We start from the raw sequence: 15,566 nt of genomic DNA, 5'->3' as shown, positions 1-15,566 counted from the left end.
TATAATATTGATTTTTTATGGTACATTTATAACTTATTATTTCAAATTGTAGACTTCTTTTTTAATCTTATAACTGACTTTTTATCTCTTTCCATATAAAAGTTATCTTGGACAACTGATAGATTCCATCAGCTGAGGACAAACATGAATTAAGATTCTAAGCTTCGGGGAAAAATAAAATTCAGCCTTTGGTCAAATTTTTTTTTGTGATTTTTCTCTGTCTTTCACAGCAGCCATTATGGCATGAAATACTAGGATAAACACAGGTTTTACCAATGATACTAGGTAAGGTAAGGCAGCCAGGGTTCTGCTATTGTGTGTGGAAAGGCTCTGCTAAACTAAATGGAATGGGAACCACTGGAAACACCTGTTTTTACCCTGTTATTTCCCATCAATATAGCTGCGGTGAAAGAGGTCTATTGTACAATTACTATTAAAGTAGTTGTATCAGGGTACAATTAGTGGCGGTAATTTTCATCATTTAGTCACAGAAGTACAGGCTCTTCTTCAGTAGAGGCCCTATCATAAGGAATATTATGACTTGTACTGCTACCATCAATTAGTCTATTAAACAACAAATAATAAGGTCATTTTAATATGTTTTTAATTGTTCTATAATTCTAATACTGTATATATCCAATAATAATCATCACGAAGGAGAACTGTCAGCTCCCAGCTCCCTGTTTTTTACAGAAACGTTTATTTCGTGCGATTGTCCCTTTTAAGTTTTAGTTTGAAAGGTTTTACAGGAAGTTCTGTCTGTTACTGTGGTACGCTTGACTTGTGATTGTAGAAATCTGCAACTCCCCTCCAGCTCTTCTTCACTTTTTCATGCGCTCATTTTATATGTTGATGATGATTTAATGATGCAGCATTTGTGCATTTTATGATTCACTTTATGGCCTCATGTTACTGCTTTTATCACTACAGTTTGTTTTATCCTTGTTTATTTTTTTTTTTAGGCAACTCTTTTATGAGGGGCTCTGCAGGATGATAATGGTGACGATGATGATGATGATGATGATGATGATGATGGTGGTTATGATTAAGTTACTATTACAAGTAGAGATGGTTGTAAAATAAACCTTATGAGAGCATTGAATAAAATGCAGTTAGTTAAAAACAAATAATAAATAAATAAAAAGAGCATCTTATTTAACTTTCAGCCCTTCATTTCAGATGAAGCAGCTATTTTCAGACCGAAAGTCGACTTGAACATGAACACAAATCTTCCCCAAACACCAAAAAGCTTGTTATTTCCTTCCTCATTTGCTCTGTTGCTTGGTATTATGACACAACACTTTATTTTTGGCCAGCTGATAACACAATAACACAAGTCACAGTGAAGACAGCAGGAACGTGTTATTAAAGTGGCTGCAATGTGGCGCATGAATGCTGATTCCATATTTAGTTTTTCTTTTCATTTGGAATCAAATAAAACCAGCAATGACTAGATGCTGTTTTTCAGATCATAACATGAACACCACAAGGAGGAGCTATCAGCTGAACGCACAGATTTAATGAAAATGTCACTTTTGTGTCTTTCTCAGATATTATATTGCATCATTCCACATGTGTCAATAGAATAGAAACAAATAAACGCACAAAGACTGAAGAACTCAGCAACAGAGTGAAGCGTCTTTGGGCAAAGTCAACTGATCTTGATGTGTAAAATAAATGATGTGTCCCTAAAAAATAAAAGCATACAACAATCTGCACACGATCAGACTACAAAGCAAAACTAATGACTGATAATAGAAGTAAAGTCAACTTCACTGGTTTATAAAACCATATAGAGCACAGTTATGCATATATTGACTTTTTACCTTATAATTTCAACTTATAATATCCCGTTTTCGATGGTGGTCCAAACTGGAGCACCTGGAGCAAAACCACTCAGCCACATGCAAACCGGGAATCAAACCCACAGCTTTCTTGCTGTGAGGCAAGAGTGCTAACCGCTGTTCCACCGTGCCACCAACAACAGCTGAGGGAAGATTAAAATGGAGCCTTAAAATAAAAGGTGATGAGCATTACACCTACTGTTTCCATGGCTCTCTGCTACAGACTGCAGGTTACTGAGGAGGAAAAGAAAAGAATCAGTTGAAACAGACATATTTAAAATACTGCACAGCTACTGCAACTCAAAGTCCATCGTCTGAGGAAGGCTGTGAGATGTGGTTGTGAAAGCTCTGGAAAAAGTCAGCAAATGCACCTTGAATTAAAGGTCCAAGTTTCTGATGGATCCATTAATGGAGAAAATGTGTGACAGATTAATCAGTAATGAAAATAATCATTACAGGAAAGGCTTTAAAAATAGGTCCAAACATGAGTCATTTTTTTAATAACAGAAAAAGTCTAAATTCTCTGATTTCAGCTTCTTAAATGTGAATATTTTCTGATTTCTTTACTCCTCTCTGACAGTAAACCTAATATTTTTGAGAGGTGGACAAAACAAGACATGTGAGGACGTCATCTTGAGGTCTGATCAACATTTTTCACTATTTTCTGACATTTAATGGACCAAACAACTAATCGATTAACTGACTGATTAATCAATGATGAAAACAATTGTAGGTTGCAGCCCTAAAACAATATATTAGGCTAAACAATTTAACCATATCTTATATTTAATCCAAAAGTAATCTTGTTACATTACTTTGATATTGTCGTACTTAGATTACATTACTGACTACATTTTTAAACAGGTAATCAGAATACATTGGCAACCTGAATTTAATGACTTCTTACGTCTCTCTTATGAACCTGTTTATAAAAGACATAAATTAGCAGGTAATCCAGGATGAATGTGTGCAGTGAAGGACTCCGTGTCCATGTTGGACTTTCCTCAGTGCAGAATGAAGCATGCATGATTGGCCTCCTCATCACAAATCCAGGATGAATGACAATAAGGATCCCTTTGTTTTGTTGTGAGTGCGAGCTCCATGGTGACATTTTGATGAGAAGCATCAGAATGATGCAGATGGTGGACTGGACATTCCACACACACACTCAGAATCAGCCCGACGGACTGGTTCAGATTTTCCACCTGTTGTCTGAATGATCATCTTTCAAGCCGTCTAACATCCAGGTATGTACAGTCTTCATCACCATCTTCATCTGAAAAGACAAACTGTCAGTCCTTAAAGTCAGGGTGTTTCCTGTTACCCATAATCCTCTCTTTAAAACAGCAATATAACATGTTGTCACACTAATGCTACGCACTTACATTTTCCACTGAAACTCTAAATGAGTGTTTCCTGTTTTTGTGAAGGAGTTTGACCTTTGTTCAACATGGACACTGACATCTTTCTTAAACAAGTTCTGCACATGAGGCCGTCCTCTTTCTCAAAGCGAGAGCGACAGCGCTACAGAGCTGAGGTCAGTCCGTAACGCTTCACTTTCCAGGTCCCATAAATTCACAGTAAGTGGAAGTGGTGATCACCAAACAATGTATTTGAAATTTCTTAGAAATCAGCCACAAACTACCTCCAAATTACTCCCAGATTTCATGGTTAAGGATGTGATAATTGGCAAGTACCGTTTTTATGTCACTGGTGGTAATTACAAAGCAACATATTTGAAATTTCTCAGAATTTACCTACAAATTACCCCAAATTGTAATGGTACTTATGCATGAAAACCACACTTGCAAATGATCACATCCTTACCATGAAATCTGGTGGTAATTTAAGAGATATTTCAAATATGTTGCTTCATAATTATGTGACATAATTAACTGTCAAATTTGTGGGTAATTATTAAGAAATTTAAACTGTATTACTTGGTAATTACCACCCACTACATGAAAACGGTATTTGCTAATTGTCATATAATTAACAATGAAATTTGTGGGTAATTTTTAAGAAATTTCAAATGTATTACTTGTTAATTTTCACCTATTTACCATGAAATTATGGGACCTGGAAATCATCTTGTCACTGTAAATGTAAAGCTATGATAAAGATAAACCTTTATTAATCCCAGATGCATGAAGAAGTGGAGCAAACTTGTACGATGACTCTGTCTTGCAGAAGATGCTCATGAGGCAGTTTATTCTCATGAAGCTGCAGCATCAAGTTCCCGTCTATCTGCACGTTAAAGACGTGAAGAACTGGCTGCTGGGTGGAAGAAGCTTCCTGGAAGAGCGAGTCCACATTTTAGATTAAAGCTCACTGCAAACACGCAACTATTTGACAACATGGGTTGCAACATCTTTCTTAATCTTAAAGGTTCCAGGAAGTTGCTAAAGGGACAGAGACAAGAAAACTCCTGATGGCTGCACTGGTAAATACAACTTACTCAGTAATACAACATATACAAGTACAAAACTAGTCCATATAATTTTACTAAACAATGTGACAATCACAGATTAATGGTAAACCTTAAACGGTCAGGGGACAACAGGGTCATACAGTCAGCAAAAAGACTGAGTGAGGTTATCCTCACTTTGTTTTGAGTTTGCCAACATTAGTCACAAAAAGCTGCAGCCATGTCAGACCACATGTGACAGGAGCAGCCAAACATGTGGGTGTGCTGACTTGAGCAAAAGTGCATTTTATTGCCTATGAATTCAACTATTAATCAGTAACAGAATGAATGTGACATGTCCTCTTTAAACAAATGCACAGTCTCACTTTACACATACACTGGCACAGAATGGTTATGCAGTAGCTTTTTTTCCCCAAATTATAACAATGGCATATTTTTGTGTTTGTAGAGAAATGAGCTGATCCCAGTATTGGCCTGCATTGCTGTCAGTGTCTTTCTTTAATATTACCACTGGGGGGCGCCAGAGAAGTGAGTTTCAACTCCTCCACACAGGAGCCTCAAGTGTTAAATGTTGAAGTGGAAAACACAGTGTGGACATACAGCTGGACTCTCCATCAGTTTGAGAAGAACCTCAAGGTAACAAAAGGCTTTTTGTTTTGTCTTGTTACGTCCTTTATGTCCTTTTTCATCTTATTACGCTGTTTTCGTTATGTCTTTACGTGTTTTCATCTTGTAGCATCTTTTTCATCTCGTTACATAATTATTTGTATTGTTGTCTTTTATTCGTATCTTTTTTTTGTATTTTGTCTGTGTGTTTGTCTTGTTGCATCTTTTTGTCTAGTTAATCTTTTGTATTGTTAGGTCTTTTATGTGGCTTTTCATCGTTATGTCTTTTACATCTTTTTTGTCTTATGTGTTTTATGTCATTTTGTGCAGTTGCATCTTCTTTTATCTTCTTTTTAACATTTCTTTTGTTGTTTTTTGTCTTGTTACACCTGTCCTGAATGATACGCATTGATGAATACACCAAGAGAGCCTGTTTCGAAAATGTAAGAAGTAGAAAGTACAGATAGTACAGTTTGTCAGAAAAAATAAATACTCAAATATACCTGAAAAATCTACTTAAGTACCATAATCAAGTGTTTGTACTTAGGACCTAACCACCCCTGAAAAAAGAGTCATCACACTGTAAAAGCATGTCTGTGTTACTACATATGTGTGTTCTGAAGATCTTTACTGACCATGTAGTGAGAATAAGTTCTTTGTTTATGATTTTAAATTCATAAATTCTTGTTGTAAATTGACAATAATAATAATTGACAAGCTGATCAGCTGTTTATAACTGTCAGTTGTCTGTCACTGTAAAGTTAAGTCCGTTATCCTGAAAACAAAAGCCCACTGCTCTGAAAATACAATCCAGATGTTGAATTAAATGGCTGCCTGTCTCACTGCCTGTCAAACTCCATTAACATTTTGCTGAATTTAACCTTTTTAAACATCTACTCCTTCTATAAGATTATTAATGTTTTCATAAACAAACAGCCTCTCATTCAGCAAACCCTCAGCATTAATTTGAACTCTAATTAACATGAAAGAGGCAAACAAAAACAGCTGTTCCAGCCCAGAAAAATTTCAAAAGGAGACACCGCGGCTGTTTACTTGATTTATGATGACATATCGTGGTCATTTTGTGATTTATCACTGCAAATATTACAGATTTTTTCTTCGGTTTAATACTTATATCAAACTTCTGTTAGGACTTATGCGTTTTTTTCTCATTATTTCTTATTTCTAGATGATAAAAAGGACAAAGAGGGCAAGTGAGGAGTGCATCCATTCCTCTGTTGAAGGTGGAAAAAGACTGAGTGTCTACATGAGAAGTGAATCACAGCAGCTGCTCTCTCTACAGTATATTCTCAGTAACATGAGTCATATTTATTTAATAAACAGTAATAAGTATAAAAAACATGTTCTTTTTGTATTCGTTGTTGAATTTTACTGGTTTATCCAAATTATGTAGAGCAAAACTGGGTAGTACTGACAAAGATTAATTTAATCTAAGATTAGTTCATCAGAGTTTGACAAAACTAAGGTTTAAATGAGTAAATGCAGATTTAAAATTAATTGGAGCTCTGTTGCACAATTAAAAGCTAATCTAAATTTAGTAAATCCAAGTTTAGTGATGTAAATTTATATTACCTAGAATTTAATCAATATGAGATCATTGCCAAAATTAAAATAAAAAATAAACTTGAGTATTATTGGTTCCCATAAATATAAAGAAGGGGGAAACTTTCTGCTGCTCTGTATTCCTTAAACAATCATGTCATGGTTTGCTAACTGACTACAAAGTTTACAAAACCTTACGTTAGTTGCTACCCAGCAAAAAAAGTTAGTTAGCTTAGTTAGCCTACTCATGATGAAGGCGAAAGTTCAGATAAACGTACCAAAAAACAGACAGACACAGTTAGCTACTATCTGGGGAAAACTTTGTGGAGCATTTAGCAGATGATGAAACAGATATTTTTTCTAAAGTGTTGCTGGAGACCAAAACAGAGCTACATCCACAGCTAACTTTTTCCTTAGGGTTACCCTGAATCGGGTTTACTACCACAGTTCACAGAATTTTGGGGACAGCAAACAAACTATTGTTCTTTCAATAAAGAAGTCATGAAATGACTGGCCTTTTCCCGTCTTGTCTTGTTTGTACAGTAGTAGGTACCAAGCTCACTGACAAACACCCTGTATTCCCTGAGACTACTTCATAATAAAAGTCAACACCTGTTTCGTCAGTTAAATACTTTTAATGTGAAGCTGAAGCAGTAGGAGATGTTTGCTTTGTATTAGCAGTAACGTTACACAGTTTTAGGGTCCAAGTTCACTGCAGACTCCTAGTGTTTTTACTCTCATTAGCATTTCTTTCTTACTGGATTGCTGCAGCATTGACTTATTTATAGTTTTATGTTTCAGCGAGAAACTGCTACTTTAGGTTACATAAGTCAAACTATTATATGTACAATACTGTTCATAAATGATAGGCCAAAAAAAAAAAAAATCAATCAATCATAAAATCAACAATATTCCTCAGGGAGACATGCCACTTCTGTGAGCAAAAAAGGAAATGGGAGTGAATGATATTGATGACATCACCGCAGCAGTTTTCTAATTGGCCAGGTTGACACTGTTACAACTAATCCATTGTTGCAGCACTCCCCTGCCTCCCCTACATTTATACTTTGGATATTGAAATCTTTGAGATGCACTTTGAGTTATTAACTAGTATTTTACGGGTCTATATGATGTTTCAGGGATGCTAACACTGTGTAGTAATCATTGGCTCTGATGCCTCTGTCTGAGAGTTGTTTCTGTTCAATTCCTCATTCTCATCATGTTCTGTGGCGCCACCTGTTGGTGTCAGTGGTTGTGCTGGTTGCTGAGCTTTCACTTTGAACAGGTCCCACTTCTCAGGAAGCAGGCCTTTGTTGAAGAGCACAGCAAACAGGTAGGAGAACAACAAGGTGGCGGCAAGGCCAGACAGCATGGAGATGGTCTTAAACGGAGAGTACTGGACATAAACTCCGTCCTCAAGAGTGCATCCTGGGAAGTGTATGACCGGTGCTAACCCTAGAGACGGCTCTCCACAGAGCAGTCTTAACACGACTCCGAGCAGCAGGCCCATAACAGCCCCGTAACTGTTGGAGATGTTGAAAAAGAGGGTGCAGACGAGTTGCGGGAAGATCACAACGTAGGCCACTTCAAAACTGAGGAACAAGAACACCAGGCTGCTCTGTTTCTGGTTGGTGAGCAATGTGCCAACCAAGCCTGCTATCACCACAGAAGCACGGATCACCCACTGAATCTCTCTGTCTGACGCCTGGAGAAGAAAGTAGAGAAGAAGAACAGGTAAACAGCCAATGACTGCTTTCAAATACCTCGTTCTAATCTTGCTCACTCTTCTTCCTGTTTTGTTTCATGGCTCTTTACTCTCCAACACTTAATTATCATCACACCTTCTCAAAATAAAGCAGTATTTTAGTCATCTTTTTGTCTGGACTTCACCTGAGGCCTCAGGATGCTCTTGTAGATGTTGGAGGTGAAGACAGAGGCAAACGAAAGCAAAAAAGAGTCAGCTGATGACATCACTGCGGCGGCCACACACCCAGTACCAATAATGGCGATGATGGACGGCGTGAGGTGCTGCAGGGTGATGGGCAGAACCATAGCTGCTTCGCCACGTTCATATGGAGATGGAGAACCATAGGTGGTCAGGTTCCAATCTGAGGAATGGGCACAAAGGAAAGACTGAAAAATGGTCACATGATCTGTTTGACTCTCACTAGTCTGTTTTTACATTAATTTCAGGTGATCTTTCACAACAATCAGTATTTCATTTCATAAACAAAGTGGGTTTCAAAACTCACTGTTTGCCATGTAAATCACTCACTGGTTTTGAGTTTTACTCTTCAGTTATGCTGGGAAAATATATTTTAAAAGATCAAACTCTTGACTATTAAACCTTGTAACGGGCCAACCTCATAGTGATCGCGTTTTTGTTAATGTAGAAGGCCAACTCTGTCAGATGGAAAATATGACGTCTTACTGACAACTTGACTGAAATATGTCAACAACTTTCAGACAGACAGCTTGATCTGGGAGAAACTAAACTGACTGTCTGTACCTGCACACCCAATATGCCTCCAGGAATGCCCTCCAGATAGTGGGAGCAAAAAACATGAGCTGTCTGAGACACTCTCCTCCCAACTGTTTACCCATCATACCTGGGTAAGCGTTAGCGTTGAGCAAAGGCCTGGAAGTTTACAGCCAATCATAGAGGCGAAACTTACCATAAAGTTCAGTGAGTCCGTTTAGTCTCTCCCAACATGATTTATGCCTGAAACCTGCTAAGCAACTTTTTCAAAGTCAGCATGTGGCTGTTTCTTAGTTTCTGTCAGAGGTTTGGGCTCAAGTTGTAAGACTTGATGACTTCAGACTTGATTTGACAAAACAACAAAGTGTTACACTTAAAATCAAGATTCTGGTAATAAGCATCAGTTAATAGGTAACAAGGCCCATATAAGATGCTTGTAAACATTAATATGTGTTAATAAGATTATGTAAGTGTTGATAATAGCATAATAAATATTTATTGTGAGATTGGAAGACATATATAGGAAGTTACAACAAACATGTTAGCAGTTTATAGACTGTTTAAAAATATTAATAAAAAGCTCTACTGAATATTTGTGTGTGAGGTGCGTTATAAATAAAGTTGAGTTGAGACGGGCTTCAAAGTTCATGAAGCCCCTCAGTGGCTCACCTAGTAAAGTACGTTTCATGTAGTGTTACTAGTGCAGTGTCACACTTTAGAGCCAGTGCTCCCAAAATACATAGTTAACTGTTGATAGGTGTATAATAAAGGATTAATTAATGTCCATAAGCATTGTTCACACATTAGATCCAGTACGCCCAAAATGGACATTTAACTGTTAATAAGTGTATTATAATGGATTAATTAGCCTTAATAAGGCGTGTTTGCACTCTTAACTCACACTTATTAACTGCAGTTAGCAATTAATTAGTGCATTGTTTACTATAAATAAATGAATTATGCAGTATGCAGAAATCTTAATAAAGGAACAGCAAAAGTTCAGTAAAGGTTCAACAGTGACAGTTTAAGCCAGTTGAAATCAATAAATGTTTGTAATGCATGTAATCACATTAAATATGTTTATTATGCTATTATTAACACTTATGCAGTTATGTTTGTTATGTTATGTTGTTATGATTGAAAGTGTGCCAAGAATCAATTGATTTCCCTTGAATTCCTGAATCAACTAATCTGGAATGAACAACCACCAAGCATTAAATGTGACTAGATTTTCTGTTTGGTGAGTAGCCAAAATTTTTTCTTCTTCTGTGGTGCATGAAATATTTATGGAAACCCATTTTTGCCATTGAAAAAAATATTCCAATGTTAAGTCAGACTAAAAAAGTAGAAACTATGAGATAAAAGTAAAAATTATGAAAATTGTGAAAAATTATTTAAAAAAAAATGTAAATTATGAGATTAGAAGTCAAAATTTTAAGATAAAATAACATAATGAGATTAAAAAAAAACAACATATGATAAGAAGTCATTTGTGAGATATAAAGTTGAACTTATGAGATGAAAAGTCATAATTATGAGGTAAAAAGTTGAAATTAATATCAAATAATAATGACTTCTGACTATTTGACAGAAATGGGCCTACATAATTACAAGATAATTACCCAATTATTAAGGTTTGCATCACAAGGGGGGAAGACAACATCACTACCTGTGGATGCAGCAGCTGCTCCAAACAGTATAAGAGGTATCCCAAACACAAGATAGGTGAAAGCAGCAGCCAAGCATGTGATCTTGGCTGTGGCTGAGGAAGAAGCTGCACAGGCCCTCTGGTAGAAGCACTGATAACCCAGTTTCGACAATGTCTTAACAATAAAAATGTTAGTTGGTTAATATAATAACATCACAGTAGATTGCGGCCGGTACATCCCCTGTTAGGAGAAGCACACTGGGACACCAGCACAGAAACTAAGAAATACACTGCTGTGGACGGGGTCGGTGGAAAAATGTACTTTAGTCACTTAAAAAGGTCCAACGAAGTGTGCAGAAATGTATAATATTTTCACTACTTTACTTCACCGTCACAAAGACAACCTTTTCTGACAGGAAAGTGCTGTTATAAAAGCCAAATATTGCTCTCGCCAAAACAACCAAACTCCATTAATAAAACCAGTAATTTTATCTTGCAGAACACAGGAGTTGTTGGTCTACTGCTGCCTCCATCTGTTAGTTTGTTTTATTATTGTGTGACTTCTGTGAATCCGAACATTGAAAACAAAAGTCATACAATAACACAAATGAACTAACAGATTGAGGGAGTGGTAGGCTAGCAACTCTTGTGTTTTTCAAGGTAAAATGACTGTTTTTGCCTCTGGAGTTTGGTTGGTTTGGAGTGAGTGAGTGACTGGCTGACAGCAAGGAAAAGTGGCAAAAATATCCAAAATATAACATATACATAAAATGATTTTTTTAGGTTAGGTTTTTGTCTATAGCAGCACATTGTTTAGCTTCCATGCTGGTACTCATCTCTGGTTCTCCAAACTGGGGGGTCTGGACCAGCATCAAGTGTAGGAAATACACTGACTCTGGATAAGAACTACAACCCCACTTCAAACAATCTGAACTATCACTTTAAACTTCACAACCACAGTCAGAGGATATAATATAGTCATATTTCCTTCAGATAATAGATAATAATCTTATAATTATTCTTTAGTTGAAATGAAAAACAGCATTACTTATTAAACATTATTTAAATATGCATGTTATTTATCATCATTCTGAAGATATCAAAACTCAAGCGAACTGCATTTAATACAGGCCACACTGTTTCTTCCTTACCAAGAATACGAACTGATCGATAATTATCCAGATCTTTTTCAGTTCTGGTGTACTAATCCAGGGAGCGTGTAAGGTGTTGTTCGTCATCGTCTGGCTAATGTCCAAGGTGTGAGGATTCATCAAGACAAAGGGAACACAGAGATACTGCAGAGACAAATAACAATGTAAATATTAAACTTTTAAAGGTGTCTTTTGGAGTTTTTGATGCCTTGTGTACGAGTTGTTACAACTAAAGGAAAAAGTACAGTAAACTCACCAAGCTGAAGAATATAAGAACAAGCTGTATGATATCCGTGTAGGCCACAGAGTATAAACCTCCCAGCAGTGTGTAGATAATGATGATGGAAGCAGACATCCAGATGCACGCAGTGTAGGAAAAATCCAGAACCACACTCATGGTTCCTCCTGTCCAACACATTCTCTCAGTGAAAACCAGTCTTTGTGTTAATATTACCAGTTCATAGTCATTCCACTAAATCATATATATACAGTGATTAAGAAGATCACTAAGTATATAAAATTAGGTCTCAAAATCATGTGAAAATGAGCTTTTTTCTCTGCTCTGAAACACTGGGTGTGTGTCCGCTCTGCTGTGTCAGTGTCAAACACCACTATGGCCTGAAAATGACCTGGAACACCCCCAGCAGCTTCAGGGGAAGATCCCAGCTTCAACGTTCGAGTAACAGATGCCCATCTCTGACCTGCTTGCAATCCAGGCACTCGGATGACAGGCAGCACACCATCCCATCCGACCACATCATGCACCCTCACCACTTCCTTGACTCGTGCCACGGCTCAAAACGAGCAAAGCACTACCATTTTCCATAGCTTGCCCCCCACCCTCCATCACCCCTAAAGCAGCCAACACTCAACCAACCACTCTTGGCCCTCTTCCCAAGAGCATGGACTGAAAGACATCAGAAATGCTCACATGCACCTTTCCACCTGAAGTTTTCTTGGGGCTCTGATCACCAGAGGCTTACAGGAGATGGTACCCCCACCCAGAGTCTCAACCCTCCTGGTTCTGACCTGTCCTCTGGCCACCAGCCGACACCGTCGTACCCATCCATCCATTCATTACCTTAAACCCTACATCCCCTTCCCCCTTTCCTCCCATCCAGTACACTCCCTCATCCCTCTCATTTCATCCAACATTACTTTACCCTCATCTCTTCGTCCTTCAAACTGCAACCCCTTCCCTCTGTCACTCCATCCCGCATCTCCCCTCCAGACCCAAGCTTCATTGGATATGTCCAGACATGTTTGAGCCACCAGAGCCAGAGGACGGTGACAGGATGGTATTTTTTTTTTCCTTGTGTCTGGTTGTTGGAATTGATGTGAGCTGAAGTGACCTGCTGGACTGATCTGGACTGAGAGCAAGTGCACACAGCAACTAAATGGCACCTTGGACATCAGTATGAGAACAGGTTGCTGGAAGCAGGAAAAATGGGCAAGCATAAGGATCTGAATGACAAGAGCCAAACTGTGGTGGCTAGACGACTGGGTCAGAGCATCTCCAAACATCAGTCCTTGTGGGGTTTTCCTGTATCGCATTAGTTAGCACCAACCAAATGTGATTGGAGGAAGGACAACCAGGTAATGTTGTGGCTGATCAGTGTACATCATTCATTGTACTTAAGAGTGCAGTAAATGATTCTAGAGAAAGATTTTTGATTGTTGAATCTCATTCCAAGTCATGCTTTGGGTTGGTGGCTCGACCCAAGCCTGGGAATAAGACTCAGCAATCCAGTCCAGAATTGTTTACTGCACCAATAACAGTTAAAAGAAGTGTGAACACATGGTTATAAATATATATCCTGTATATGTATATACATACCTAAACCAATTAGTGTTGTGGACACCAAGAGCACATCCATAATAATTGAACCCAGGCTCAGTACAGCTGTTAGTACTTTTCCATACTTGTCATAGATTGGGTCCAACATCGTCACATAGTTTCTTTCTCTCATTGGCTTTGCAAAGACCAAGCCACCTTGATTTTAAAAAAGGACAGAACACACAGTATAAAAAACAAAGAAATCAAATATACATAGATATGCTACAAAGAAATTGTCAGATTAATAAAAGTAATTGAAGTATTGCCAGTAACATCTAACAGTGAAAATGGATAATTAAATGTGCAGATTATTAATTTTATCTTATTGTTCTGTCTTAAAATGAAGAGTTAGGTGCATTTTTCACTGAACTCACAAATTATTTTGTATTTTGTTATTACATTTTTTAATGTGTCATCTCCATGTGACTTTTTATCTGGTTCCTGTCGCCCAATGTCAGCTGGGATAGACTCCAGCCCCCGCGACCCTTCAGGAATAATGCATTTTAGGCAACAAAATCCTCGTCCAACAGCGAGAAATGAGAATCTGCTATTGTTGACTTCTCTGTGGAATTGAAGACCTTGTAGTTCACATATTACTGACAGTTTCAAAGTAAAATCTGCTACCATCTTCACACAGTAGACTGCACATGTACAGCGCAAAAAAGGAAAGCTTGACAGGCTTAGCGACAATAACACTGAAGGGCAAGACTCATTTTGGAGCGTTGCATTAATGTCAATTTATGAGGTAGTTTCAGTTATTGTTACTCTGAGTATTTCTTATTTTTGAGATTGTCAGGCTATATGATGGTTAGGCTGTATATTTTGTTATATATACAGCCATATATTATCCTGCTGGACTCTTACCAACAATGAATGATGAGCTGAATGTCATTAACAGCAGGATTGCCCAGATTAGTCCCATAGATGGTGTGTACACAATCTCAACCACACCAACAATGATGCCTCCGCCAACGCACGTAGCTACAGGATGGATCAACAGATCAACACACAGTAAGGAATTTAGTGGACAAACAGCAGATACATGGACAGAATTAGCATTAAGAGAACTCTGAGCAACTTTAAAAAATAAAATGCCTGCTCACAACTATGCTGTGAATGAAAAAAGTTAACATTTTGTACAAGTTACAACTTGTAATTGTTTGTATTTGACAGTCATACAGTTTCAGCTTTGTGTTCTCCTCACCTGTCATTGTGAAGAGTCCCACCACCAAGCTTATGCTCCTGTTTCCCAGCAGGGCCATGTCCATTCCAGTGGCTGCACTTTTCTTCTGTTCTCTTTTGGACTTGAACGAGGCCCAGATGCCGGTCCCGAGGACCACCAGGTAGAAAAGCACCATCGCTATCACTCCTGGGATGTTGACAGCCATTATGGACTTGTTGACTAGCTTCTGCACGAGCTGATGTTTGACTGACTGACTATTTGACTGACTGATAACTTCCAGTTATCACACACCCTATTGGTTATTCAGGATATACATACAATGCTAATTAGTTTGCTCATGTAGGATCAAATAAAGCAGACAAGACCCAAAGCAAAGAAGGTGTGTGTGTGTGGAAGCATTTAAAGGAGAACTATTATGCTTTTCCTCTTTTTTGACCTGTAAATGTTGTCACAATGTCGGATACTTGTGTTAAACGATGCCAAAGCATCAAATAATGAGGTTCATGCATTTGGAAGTGAGCCTTGCAAGCTGTTTTCGATGGCTCTGCACGCTGTGTTTTAGTCTTTTTTTAAAGGTGTAGTCCCATTGACGTTAATGCGTGCCAGACTTACTTATATGGACATACCCAGGCATATGCTCTGGGCCTGCCCCCTCCCCCGCTCTACTTCGGAAGTTATATTGCTGTGCGCTGCTCTGCTGTCTACAACGATTTCACAGTGTTAGCACGTTGATCAATGGCTCGCAGAAAATGTTTGTTCGGGTGTGAGGGAAAGTTAACTTTGTTTAGCTTTCCTAAAGAGGCAGAGTTGCTTTTTCCTGGCCAGCA

The 15,566-nt window shown here is 38.0% G+C and overlaps 1 protein-coding gene across 1 annotated transcript; it reads right to left on the bottom strand.

The window, feature by feature from the left end:
* Positions 1-6,956: 6,956 nt before the first annotated feature.
* LOC146311571 (high-affinity choline transporter 1-like) lies at positions 6,957-15,334 on the bottom strand. Its single transcript, XM_084741452.1, has 8 exons — positions 14,761-15,334; positions 14,421-14,537; positions 13,557-13,712; positions 11,976-12,124; positions 11,720-11,863; positions 10,590-10,743; positions 8,332-8,549; positions 6,957-8,146 (listed from the first exon to the last, which is right to left on the bottom strand). Exons 1-8 carry the CDS (start codon positions 14,942-14,944, stop codon positions 7,586-7,588), a joined length of 1,683 nt encoding a protein of 560 aa, XP_084597578.1. The 5' UTR covers positions 14,945-15,334; the 3' UTR covers positions 6,957-7,585.
* Between the last annotated feature and the right edge of the window lie 232 nt (positions 15,335-15,566).

The sequence above is a fragment of the Lutjanus erythropterus genome, chromosome 17 (genome assembly GCF_056507025.1).
Source record: "Lutjanus erythropterus isolate fLutEry1 chromosome 17, fLutEry1.hap2, whole genome shotgun sequence".
Lineage (NCBI taxonomy): Eukaryota > Metazoa > Chordata > Actinopteri > Lutjaniformes > Lutjanidae > Lutjanus > Lutjanus erythropterus.
The sequence above is the reverse complement of the archived record's forward strand: the minus strand, read 5'-3'. Positions and strand labels throughout refer to the sequence as shown.